The sequence below is a fragment of the Tiliqua scincoides genome, chromosome 1, assembly GCF_035046505.1.
Source record: "Tiliqua scincoides isolate rTilSci1 chromosome 1, rTilSci1.hap2, whole genome shotgun sequence".
Classification (NCBI taxonomy): domain Eukaryota; kingdom Metazoa; phylum Chordata; class Lepidosauria; order Squamata; family Scincidae; genus Tiliqua; species Tiliqua scincoides.
This window is the reverse complement of record NC_089821.1, coordinates 231,985,135-231,997,825: the sequence shown is the minus strand read 5'-3', so window position 1 is coordinate 231,997,825 and position 12,691 is coordinate 231,985,135. Positions and strand designations below refer to the sequence as shown.

General features: G+C 43.3%; 1 protein-coding gene across 4 annotated transcripts in view; it reads left to right on the top strand.

Annotated features, from left to right (window-relative positions):
- The window catches only part of RGS7 (regulator of G protein signaling 7), a 180,802-nt gene that overhangs the window by 154,571 nt on the left and 13,540 nt on the right, over positions 1 to 12,691 (top strand). For 3 of the 4 annotated variants that reach the window (XM_066611474.1, XM_066611475.1, XM_066611477.1), the window contains exons 8-14: positions 454 to 530; positions 630 to 711; positions 6,194 to 6,268; positions 7,318 to 7,416; positions 8,553 to 8,614; positions 8,772 to 8,882; positions 10,069 to 10,194. In XM_066611474.1, the coding sequence (XP_066467571.1) occupies positions 454 to 530; positions 630 to 711; positions 6,194 to 6,268; positions 7,318 to 7,416; positions 8,553 to 8,614; positions 8,772 to 8,882; positions 10,069 to 10,194 (632 nt within the window). The remainder of the gene's footprint in view (positions 1 to 453; positions 531 to 629; positions 712 to 6,193; positions 6,269 to 7,317; positions 7,417 to 8,552; positions 8,615 to 8,771; positions 8,883 to 10,068; positions 10,195 to 12,691) is intronic. The other variant, XM_066611476.1, reaches the window with a different exon arrangement.

Genomic DNA, 12,691 nt, shown 5'->3' with positions numbered 1-12,691 from the left:
CACAGTTTTAACATCCAGGTCAGCATAGGGGAAAGCTCTGGTCGCATAATCCAGAGCAATGGGGCACACCTGAGACAAGGTTAGTACATTTTTGTGAGGAATGACTTGAAGACTGCAATCCTAAACACACTTACCTAGGAATAAGCTCCATTGAGTACAGCGGGCCTTACTTCTGAGAAGACATGCATAGGATTGTGCTGTTAGTATCACATATCCCATTAATATGAATAGCTCCCCAAAGATCTTTCCACTTCTTTCATGAATGGCAACCTCCAAAGAATCAGACACCAACAATTATTCCGCAATTTACACACAGAATGTGCCAGGAGTTTTTTTTAATGTGGAGAGTGTTAAGCCAGCTGCAGCCACCCAGTGGAACCGTTTCCCAAAAAGCCTGTAGAATGTTTTTAAAAAGCTACCCTAGATACTTGCTAATATGTGGTATGTTTTCAGGAGAGCTTGGCCAGGTTACAGCGAGCATTTGCACGGAAATGGGAGTTTATTTTTATGCAAGCAGAAGCACAAGCAAAGTGAGTTCAACTGACTGTATTGTTGCTGGATTTGTCACCTGCCCTCTTAAGAGGTATCTCAATTTACATCCTTTATGTTACATATCTACCTCACGACAGAGTGGACAAGAAGAGGGACAAGATAGAGAGAAAAATCCTTGATAGCCAGGAGAGAGCGTTTTGGGATGTACATCGGCCAGTGGTATGTCAATTAATAGATCTTAAACACTTAAAACCTAACACTTAAAGTAATCATGCACAAGATGGTGAAGTAGTATCTACCTGGGATTTGAAGGATATTCACTCTTTTTACTGTCTATACAAGGCAAGTTCAGACTTTTTCCGACTTAGTAATTCCACTTCTCACCGTTGGTCACTTGCACAGTTTTGCTTTTAAGAAAAGGCAATGGCATTCTTTTTTGAAGTTTTGATTTCAACCACTGTAGCCTATCAAAGGCCAGTGCTTATTACTGATGGGTTTGTTGCTAGAGATGCATAATTTTCACTATTAGAAGTGACAATTGCACATTTACGAATGTGCCCCGATATAACAACAGTGGTCTAAACAACGTTCACATATTCACATGCATATGCAAGCACATACACTGGTGACTTGTTGCAGAAAATGTGCACTTAAACCAATGGCACATGTAACACCAATGTAAAATGCACACCACCGCATGGTGTAGTGAGCTATTTCTGTAGTGGATGACTCTGTTGAAACGAAGCTCAGCAATATGTGTGAAATGGCTACCTGCTCAGCCTGTTTCACTTTATTTAGGGTGAACGAACATACCAACTAACAATTTGGAAAGGAGACAGGATTGGCAGGACCAGTGAATGCTGTATCCTAAGAACATAAGAACAGCCCCACTGGATCAGGCCACAGGCCCATCTAGTCCAGCTTCCTGTATCCCACAGAGGCCCACCAAATGCCCCAGGGAGCACACCAGATAACAAGAGACCTCATCCTGCTGCCCTCCCTTGCATCTGCCATTCTGATATAGCCCATTTCTAAAATCAGGAGGTTGCACATACGCATCATGGCTTGTAACCCATAATGGATTTTTCCTCCAAAAACTTGTCCAATCCCCTTTTGAAGGCATCCAGGACAGATGCCATCACCACATCCTGTGGCAAGGAGTTCCACAGACCAACCACACGCGGAGTAAAGAAATATTTTCTTTTGTCTGTCCTAACCCTCCCAACACTCAATTTTAGTGGATGTCCCCTGGTTCTGGTGTTATGTGAGAGTGTAAAGAGCATCTTTCTATCCACTTTATCCTTCCCATGCATAATTTTGTATGTCTCAATCATGTCCCCCCTCAGGTGCCTCTTTTCTAGGCTGAAGAGGCCCAAACGCCATAGCCTTTCCTCATAAGGAAGGTGCCCCAGCCCAGCAATCATCTTAGTTGCCCTCTTTTGCACCTTTTCCATTTCCACTATATCTTTTTTGAGATGTGGCGACCAGAACACATGCATAATTTTGTATGTCTCAATCATGTCCCCCCTCAGGTGCCTCTTTTCTAGGCTGAAGAGGCCCAAACGCCATAGCCTTTCCTCAAAAGAAGGTGCCCCAGCCCAGCAATCATCTTAGTTGCCCTCTTTTGCACCTTTTCCATTTCCACTATATCCTTTTTGAGATGTGGCGACCAGAACTGGACACAATACTCCAGGTGTGGCTTTACCATTGATTTGTACAATGGCATTATAATATTTGCTGTTTTGTTCTCAGTACCTTTTCTAATGATCCCAAGCATAGAATTGGCCTTCTTTACTGCCGCCGCACATTGGGTCGACACTTTCATAGACTTGTCCACCACCACCCCATAATCACCACCCCATAACCACAGGGTCCTGCCCTCTAATTCCCTGGCTGTGGAGTTTTTTCAGTAGTCTTTGGTATCCACAACCCTTACCCAGGCCTTAACCACATGCAAAGATCAACGCAGGCTTACACCAGTATTATCAATGGTGCACATCCAAGTTGACCAATTGCAGTTGCTGGGGCATACCCCAGAGCAATGGGACATATGTCCCCTTACTCTGAGGAAACCTCTAGCAGCCATAAATCCTCTGTTGAATGCAGGACATTGGATTGGGTTGTTAGAAAACTCCCACCACCATCAGGTAGGTTATGACTAACCAAAATATAACGACAATGACAATGATGACAATGACAACAATGATGTCGGCACTCTAAGTGCAATACCAAAAGATTTTGAAACACACTTGAACACCTTAGGTGTAAACGAAATCACTACACACCAATTACAGAAAGCAACCTTACTTGGAACAGCACACATACTACGAAAATATCTGAATATCCTAGGTCCTTGGGAAGGAGATGACATTCAACAGGCCAAATCCAGTCACCAGCATCTGGTGGCTTGTGCATGACAACAACACATGATAGCAATAATAATACTTCCTGATACAAATAATACTTTCCAATGTTCTAAAATGCTGCATGTGAAAGATCAAATGTGTTAATCTGTATGGTATGGGGCAATTGGACAGCGGACTTGATTCATAGATAACAGCCTTCAAAATGTTTCTGGACAGGAGTTGTACTGGAATAGCTTCATTGGGAATTTGCATTTGCATCTGCAATGAAATGTGGAAACCCATTTGTTCTTAGTTAGTGACTCAAATGGCTTGCCTGGGAGAACAATTGTCATTCATCTGGGTATGGCAAGCCAGCAGGCTAAAAGGGCTAGCTTGTACAGAGCCACATTCCTTTAAAGGTGCTATGAGAATTATATTATCTGAAACCTATTGTTCTAAATGCCAAAGTCCTTGCTCCCTAAATTATGTTCAATGCAGAATTGGCAGTCCCTTTAAAATAAGTGGCACCAGTCCAGGAAGAGGTGCAAATCCCATCCGTCTTTATTCCAATAAAACTCAGTCCCATCACAGTTAAACAGCTTAAAAAAAAGTAACAGGCTTTAATCACTCCAAATCATCTATTTTTTTTAAAAATATGATTAATTTCTGAAACAGCAAACTTAACGGCAAACTATGCGACAGAACAAATCATAGCTTGTCAAGCTTTTTCATCTCTTCAGCATGCTAGGTAAATGTCAGAGAAAAAATAATACATATTTGTGTAAAGTCATCCTTTTTCAGTGTAATGTTTTCATGCTTCAGAGCAAAATGTTCAAAATAATCTGTTCTTATAAAAAAAAACACCAGGCCTTAAGCAGAAAATGAACATTTCATTTTGCATTTTCTTTTTAGTTTTGTACAGCTCTGTTTCTTAATCTTAGGGTGCAATCCTAACCCCTTATGTCAGTGCTTTCCAGCACTGGCATAGCTGTGCCAAGGGGACATGAGCTGCATCCTGCAGTTGGGTGTCACTCACGGAGGCCTCCTCAAAGTAAGGGAATGTTTGTTCCCTTACCTCAGAGCTGCATTGCCCTTATGTCAGTACTGGGAAGCACTGACGAAAGAGGTTAGGATTGCATCCTTAGTTGATCAGAGAAAAGAGAGAGGGTATGAGGCATAGTGTTTCTGCTGGAAACAGGATCTCCCATGAAACCAGGCTGGATGGAGGATATCAACACAGTCAAATACCAGGAATGGGTCAACCATCAGCCCATTGTTTCCTCTCATGTTGAAGAACTTCCTGAAGAGTGTCTAGATAGATCAGACTAGAGAAAAGGGAATGATTTCAGAGCAGACCAGACTGCCTTACTTTTCATCAACTTCCTGATGTTGGGAGTTCCCATGAACTACTCATGAAAGTTCTGTTTTGAAGATCCACCTTGCTAAAAAGTAACCCCTCTTGAAGTCCTTTCTGAGGATTCAGAATGTTCAGAGCCTTTCTCAGCCCATTTTTTACATCTGTCTCCACAGCCCTTCCATCAGTGTTGAATAGCTTTGTCCTACCGCATTGATAGCGAAACACCATATTGACATCCACAAATTTGACTGACTCTTGAAAAAGCTCCTCCTCTTGGGAGAGGATTGCATGAAGGCAAAAGATACCACATTTACACTGCAGTGTGCTAGTGGTGCACCCACTTCCTCATCACACATAAAAAGGTGCTATTCCTTTGTTATGTGCAAGAACCAGGACTTTGACAGCTCTACAGCTCTACTGTTTATGTAGAAAGGGTTCTAAGTTCACTTATTGTCTCCGTAGTTGAAAGGATCTTGGGGGAAAAGGTAGGAAAAAAAATCTCTTCTCAAGTGTCCAGAAAACTACTGCCAATCATGGTAAGCAGTGATAAACCCAGCTAACCCACAATGATTATCAAAAGTAGCATGGTCTGCTTAAGCAGGATTTACAAAGGAAAGCACAGCTGGCATTAATTGTATTTTAACCCAAATTATTATGCTAAAGGAGTTACTAGCTTTTAAATCAGAATGTGCCCAGTTGTTCTCCCACAATGGATCTAAATTAGTTTGAGAAGCCTTTCCACAAAAGAGCTTGTAAAGCAGCAGTTCCAAGAAGGTTTAATTATCATTTTAAAAAAACAGCAACAACAACCAGCAAACAGATGCCTTATGGCTGTAGTTTGACCTGAGAACAGTGGACTGCTTTTGTTATATATCTGCTCAGTGTGGGATAATTACATTTTTGTTCACTAGTTGACAATAGTGTTTGTTCAATCAATTTACATTTATCATTCAGTAAGGTGTGAGAGTGATTGATTTAAAAAGAAAAACTCAGAGTTCTAAGGTCTAATCAGCTGGAAGTACTAGTTCACTTGGTCCCGGGCTGTGAATGGTAGCTAATATATTTAAATAATATATAATAATAATATACAGTATTTATATACCGCCTTTCTTGGTCTTTATTCAAGACTTTATTCAAGGCGGTTTACATAGGCAGGCTTATTAAATCCATGCAGGGATTTTTACAAATTGAAAGAAGGTTCTTTCTTTCAAGAACCACTACATTCAAGGTGTTACACTCCGATCTGGTTTAACATTCTGTCCTCCATCCTCCCACGCTCCGAGCAGATGGAACAGCTCAGCTGCAGCTTGCCAGCTGCTTCAAGGTCGCACGGTGCTGGTGGCCTCGAACTGGCGACCTTGTGGATGTTAACCTTCAGGCAAATGGAGGCTCTACCCTCTAGACCAGACCTCCTGCCCAATTTATTTAGGTTGTTAGGATTTACATTTGTGGTTTTGTTTTTAAAGCAATGTGGACATGTTGGAGATAACTGTAGCTCTAGGAGTAGACTAGCATATTGCTGGTAACATCTGTCAGGAGCCAGAACATATGTTCTTCAGGAACCGAACCATCTTCAGGTGCACCATTATTTAGAGTGATAGATGGCAGCTTGCTCTTGACATTTTGAGTGGGGACACCTGGGTTGATGAAGCTATTCACTAGGCGAAGCAACTTGCCTGGATGAGCATTCGCAGATGACAATGATTGGCTTGCCAGGGCCATCACCATGCCACATCCTTTAAAAAAGGACAACAGTAGATATTGTTGTAAGTCAAGAATGGCCTGGATTCTTGTCCTCTTGATGTTTCAGCTTCATCTGTCTGCATTCCTCTGTAAATTGGGAGGACTTGCCCCACTGAAAAGATAAGAGAATATCTAGTCTAGGAGCAATAATGCTGATGGCTGAAGTCCAGCTTCCTTCACTCAAGTCAAAATCATTAGCTGAAAGTACTAAAAGTGAAACTGTATATCAGATGTATTTTTTATGTATTTTTTTTAGCCTGGATGTGTAAATACTACTGAAGTAGATATTAAAAAGTCTTCTAGAATGAGAAATCCTCACAAAACAAGGAAGGTATGTTCAATTCTTCCATTACCATTTTCATTTTTAGTAATTTTTTTTTCCTTTCCCAACTACAGTGGATATTGAAGGAACCCATTATAATATTTTGGGACACTGATAGTGTCACACCATTTCAAAAAAACGGAAAAGAGCTTTACTCTTGGCTCGTTTTCTGATGATTTTTATGAATGGATCCTGATGCTGCTTATAAAGCATTCCACAATGAGAAGTTAAAAAGTTGTGCCATAGGCAAAACTTGTAAAGGACACCTTTGTTATTGGATTGAGTTTCACCGTATTCTAAATATCTGAATGGAAGATTTAGCAATCCAGTGCACTATCCAGTTAAGCTGAAATACTAGGATTGCAGCCAACAACTAGGTTAGAATGACACTTTTGCTACAATATATGTTAATGAGGCATGCCAAGAATTAGTCTCGTATCAAGTATCTGGCACACACTGAGGAGTTGTACTTACCTGAGTTCTGTCACTAACAGAGGGTTAATACCTGCTAGTTGACACGTTCCTTCACACCTCTGTACCCAGTGTATGATATAGTCCTCCTTAGTACATGGGGAAAGATGCAACTGACCAAGCTACCTTCTGGGTGAGATTGCTGACCAGAGAATAGCTTGGTCATTTATATGGATTCATAATCCTACTAAGGGTGCAATCCAGAGGCACACTTGGGCTGGCACAAGTCCTTTGCACCAGCCCAGGAGGGTCGCAAACGTGCCGAAAGGAGGTGGCGCAGGTCTGAGGAGACCCATAGGAGCCAGCATACCTTACCCGGAGGTAAGGGGGAAAGTTTCCCCTTACGTCTGGCTGAGCCGCTTTGGGCCCCTGTCCTGCACTGAATACAGTACAAGCCTCTTGGCTTGCCTGTTCCAGCGCAGGGTAGGATTGCGCCCTAAGACAGGCATGGCAGTATTAAAACAGGAGTTGGAAAATTAATGTACTGAATGCTTTGTGCAAATCTATGCACAGTTAGTGTACCTATGCATTGCCAAGCACTGTCAACATATTCATTTCTCTCTTTCTTTCTTTTTTTTTATATACAGTCTGTCTATGGATTGCAAAATGACATTCGAAGCCACAGTCCTACACACACACCAGTGCCAGAAACTAAACCACCCACGGAAGAGGAACTGCGTCAAGAGGTTTGCGACAAACTCATGTACAAACTAAATTTTGATTCAAACCCATTCTAAAAAAAATTAAAGAATCAAAAATATATAGCACTCACTTTTCCCATTTTTTAATGAGGCCCCCAGAATACTTCAGAAATGCAGGATCCAGAGTAACACATTTCTTTCTTCACAGAGCATGGAATTTAGATGTAATATGAATCACAGCGACTGAACAAATCCAGGGGACAACCCAGTTCATCCCTGGGCTAGACAAATTCATGGAGGGCAGAACTATCAATGGCTGCTAGTTATGATGACTATTTACTGTCTCCAGATTCAGCAACTGTATGCCTCTGAATACCAGTTGCAGGGGAGTAATGGTTGGAGAGGAGTGCCTTTCTCTTCTGCTTGTGGGTTACCAGAGACAGCTCTTGGGTCACTGCAGGAGACAGGATGCTGCACTAGATAGGTCTTTGGCTGGATCCAGCAAGGCTTTTCTTATGTTCATATGCATAGAATTGCATGTGCACAACTTTGCACATGTAGGGTGGGGGTTTGTGGGATCAGTGTGCATAGAGGAGGAAGGAAGCATGTTACTGGGGCCTAGATTGTCCACCCTCCATTTTTTTACTCAGTTTTTTTTTAAAAGTATCAAAAAATGGTCAAGGAATGTTACTATTTTATAAGAAACCTTTTGTTTGCTCTTAGAAACCCACTGTTGGTTGCTTACAGACAAATTGCTTACAGACAAAATGAGAAACTGTGGCAGGTATATATCCATGCATATACACATCGAGAATCCAGCTGTGGTGTAAAATTGAAGCTGGGAGGTACAGAAGTGAATCTGGTTTCAACTGCAAAAGTTGATAGTGTAAAGAAAGCTGTTGTAGTGTAGTGGCTTATGAAGTAGAAAGCTTTCCCTGTTATTGCTGCAAATAACTGTCTTTGAAGGGCAATTTTTAGCTTACTTTGGACTGGATTGTGCCTTTGGAGATTGATAGCTAGCCCTACACTCCAGGGCTCAAGGCTTAAAATATAGTTGGTATATATCAGGTTTCCACTTTGCTTAGATCAAATTAAATTCAACATATTGAAAAGTCAGATTGTCTGAATATACAGGCAAACAATTATTTTCTAATCTGTCTTCTGTTTTCACATTTTTGTAGATAAAGTATGGGCAAGTACAGCTAGATAGACATCGATTAAAAATGTCAAAGGTTGCAGAAAGGTATGTATGCTACTTTTTGTTTAAACCTTGATTGCTTTTGTTTAAATGTTGGTGGTTTTGTAAGCTCACAAAAAACCAGTGACCCTATGAAAGCAACTTAATAGTACCAATTATGTTATGAAAATGCCAAATCATTTCTTTCTTTCTTTTTTTTCAGTCTACTAGCTTATACTGAGCAGTATGTTGACTATGACCCATTTCTGGTGCCTCCTGACCCATCTAATCCTTGGTTATCCGATGATACTACTTTCTGGGAAGTAGAAGCAAGGTACGTTGCATGTGATTTAGACCTATCATTTTTTTAAAAGTCAGACTCAACAGATTCCTCAAGATGAATTCAGATTCAATTGCATTCCAGAATCTCCCATTCTGTACACAGGGGAATCAAGGACTCTGGATTGGACATCAAAGTTAATTTCCTATTACTTTGGAACTGGCCAGTCATGCCACAGGCACAAGATACTTATTGTCTTTCCATCACTGTAGGTTCAGCCACTACCATTATAATGGGCATATTAGTATTGTACAAAAACCTGGCAGTATGAAGCAAAAACTGGACAAAGATGGGGTGGGGAAGGTAGCATGGATGCAAGCATGTAATCCAGAAAGTATTCCCACTGCCACGAAGCCAGTAACAGAAAAAAACATACTAGAACTGGCATGTTTCATACTGGGGGACTTTCCTTGACCAAGAGGTTGAATGGATGGCACTTTCCCCCCAGGAAACGCCCCAAGCCCTGCAATGGGGCTTCTCAAGTCTGCGCTGGGTATTTTGCTGGTACAGACTGGAGAGACTCTGTGTCAGGCCTTTTGTCCCGTCCCCCTCCCACCTGGTTTCTCCCCCTGCACTGCCCTTGTGACACCCTCCCCCTGCCTCCCCAGAGGCCACATGGTTGGTCACACTTATCCCCAGCCTCAGCGCATTCTCCTTCTGCAGGTACTGGGCCCAGTGCCCGACTGGTGTTTGGCCCAGCACCAGTGCTGCTTACTTCCCAGGTTCTGTAAACATGCTTTATCGCGCCCAGGGCCAGTGCTAGGGCTCAGCACTGAGGGAGCTCAGGATTGGGCCCTAAGTCCCCTGCCTACACTCCTGTTATAATTTTGGTGTGTTTACTGGTTTTTGCACAGCATGAAATTGGCCTCAGGGATGCCTTTAGGGTCACCGCACTGCATGCATCATCCTCCCCCAAATACTGTATATACAGTAACAAACCCTCATGTCAAACATTGGTATATAAAAGCGTGTGCCTGTTTTGCTAACTGGAGATTATAGTGGGGAAAAATGTCTTGTCGGAAGAAGTCCCTGAACCAATCTGAAACAAGGGACTATGAAATCTGATCTATGAGAATGGAAAATGGATAACAGAACTTAAGGGAGGACATAATTCATGAGGCCTTTCAGCAAAGACTGACACTTTGCTCTGTCTGTGAAAAACCTCCCTCCCCTCTTTTAGTAAAGAGCCAAATCAGCAAAGGGTAAAGCGATGGGGATTTCGCATGGATGAAGCCTTGAAAGACCCTGTGGGACGAGAGCAGTTCCTCAAATTCCTGGAGTCTGAATTCAGCTCAGAAAACTTAAGGTAAGAGATTGTGGGGTGTCCTCTGAATTTTCCCATCTTAGGCACGTACAATTCGGCTCGCCATCTCAGGTCATCAGAGAAGGCCTTTTTGCAAGTGCCGCCACCCAAGGAGGTCCGGGGGGTGGCTGCAAGAAATAGGGCCTTCTCGGTAGTGGCACCAACATTATGGAACTCCCTTCCCCTTGACTTGAGAATGGCTCCCTCTCTTGAGAGCTTTCGGCGAGGCCTGAAAACACTGTTGTTTAAACAAGCCTTCTGATTTCTGGCCTTCTTAACTTTTTATACATCTTTTAGTTTTACAGGCTTGTTTCCTCGGTGATCTGCTCTTTTACTCTTTTAATCTGACTACTGTTTTTATGGCCCTGTAGTGTGTTTTTAAATGTTTTTATCTGTCTGTATTAATGTTTTTTAAATTTTATTGTTTTTAATATGTTGTTAGCCGCCCTGGGTCCCGTTAGGGAGAAGGGCGGGATAAAAATAAAGTTTTATTATTATTATTATTATTATCATCTGAACTTTCCAGGGAGACTAACTCAGCCTTCCTGAGATGCTGACTGGATTATTTTGCCAGAGATCATAGTCAAAGCATCCTGTTAGTCATCTCTGTCCATATGGTATTTTTCCTGAAATCAAAAGACACTTGGAACATTAGATGGGTAAAAATAAAGGAAGAAAAGGTGTGCTTATTTCTTTATATATTTTGAAGGACTTTATCCTGTCTTTCAGTCCAAATGATCCCCAAGGCAGCTTGCAATAGAAAACAGCACAAAACCAACCCAGCAGCCCTTAGTCCTCCATCCAGTGGCAGAAGTCTGCTTCCCGAAACAACAAGTGGCTTGGCTGTGTTAGGAGACTCTGCCTCTGAGCTGAAACTGAGTTGCTTCTTTGCAAAGCTGCTGAAACAAGAAATGCAGCCTAGTGGCTGCCATCTTGGTTGAGTTCCATGTGCACCATTTCTGGTGTGGTACCCAGGGTTAACCAGCACCCCACCCCCGCTTAATAACATAAGAACAGCCCCACTGGATCAGACCATAGGCCCATCTAGTCCAGCTTCCTGTATCTCACAGCGGCCCACCAAATGCCCCAGGGAGCACACCAGATAACAAGAGACCTGCATCCTGGTGCCCTTCCTTGCATCTGACATAGCCCATTTCTGAAATCAGGAGGTTGCGCATACACATTATGGCTTGTAACCCATAATGGATTTTTCCTCCAGAATTTTGTCCAATCCTCTTTTAAAGGCATCTAGGCCAGATGCCATCACCACATCCTGTGGCAAGGAGTTCCACAGACCAACCACATGCTGAGTAAAGAAATATTTTCTTTTGTCTGTTCTGACTCTCCCAACACTCAATTTTAGGGATGTCCACAGTTCTGGTGTTATGTGAGAGTGTAAAGAGCATCTCTCTATCCACTCTGTCCATCCCCTGCATAACTTTGTATGTCTCAATCATGTCCCCCCTCAGGCGCCTCTTTTCTAGGCTGAAGAGGCCCAAACGCCGTAGCCTTTCCTCATAAGGAAGGCACCTCAGCCCAGTAATCATCTTAGAGTCCAATCCTATGCTCGGTGGCACGGCTTCATGCCACCAAGCACTGTTGTAAATGTGCCATAAGGCACATTTGAGAGCTTTTCTGCCAGGCTCCCGCCCATGCTAGTCCAGTGCCAGACGGTGCTGGGCTAGTGTGGGGCGGTTGCCCAGCCTCCGTGGCTCAGCGGTCTCATGAACTGGGGATGAGGCATTCTGGGGAGGGGGGAGGCCGGCAGGGGGTGGAGAGAGGGCAGGGGAGAGGCGTGACACAGGGAGGGGCAGGCTGGAGGTGTGCTGGGGGGAGGGAGGGAGGTGGGTCCGTGGAGCTCTGCTCTGCAGAATCCAAGGCGCTCGTGGAGGGTCGGTGGTAAAGTGAGTAGCCCCATTGCGGGGCTGCTTACCTTACCCGGGGGAAGGGGACGAAAGTCCCCTTCTCCGGAGGCGCCTCCTGCGGTAGCCCAGGGCATGCAGGATTTGGCGGTGGCTGTTCTCGGTGCTGCTGAACCTGGGCGCCCCGGGCAGCTCAGGATTGGGCTGCCCATCGCTCTCTTTTGCACCTTTTCCATTTCCACTATGTCCTTTTTGTGATGTGGCGACCAGGACTGGATGCAACACTCCAGGTGTGGCCTTACCATCAATTTGTACAATGGCATTATAATATTAGCCGCTTTGTTCTCAATAACTATTCTAATGATCCCAAGCATTTACTTTACACTTACTGACATTGAAACGCATCTGCCATTTTGCTGCCCATTCTGCCAGTCTGGAGAGATCCTTCTGGAGCTCCTCACAATCACTTCTGGTCTTCACCACTCGGAAAAGTTTGGTGTCATCTGCAAACTTAGCCACTTCACTGCTTAACCCTTTCTCCAGGTCATTTTGAACAGGTTGAAGAGCACCGGTCCCAGGACAGATCCTTTGGGGCACACAGCTTTTCACCTCTCTCCATCATGAAAATTGTCCATTGA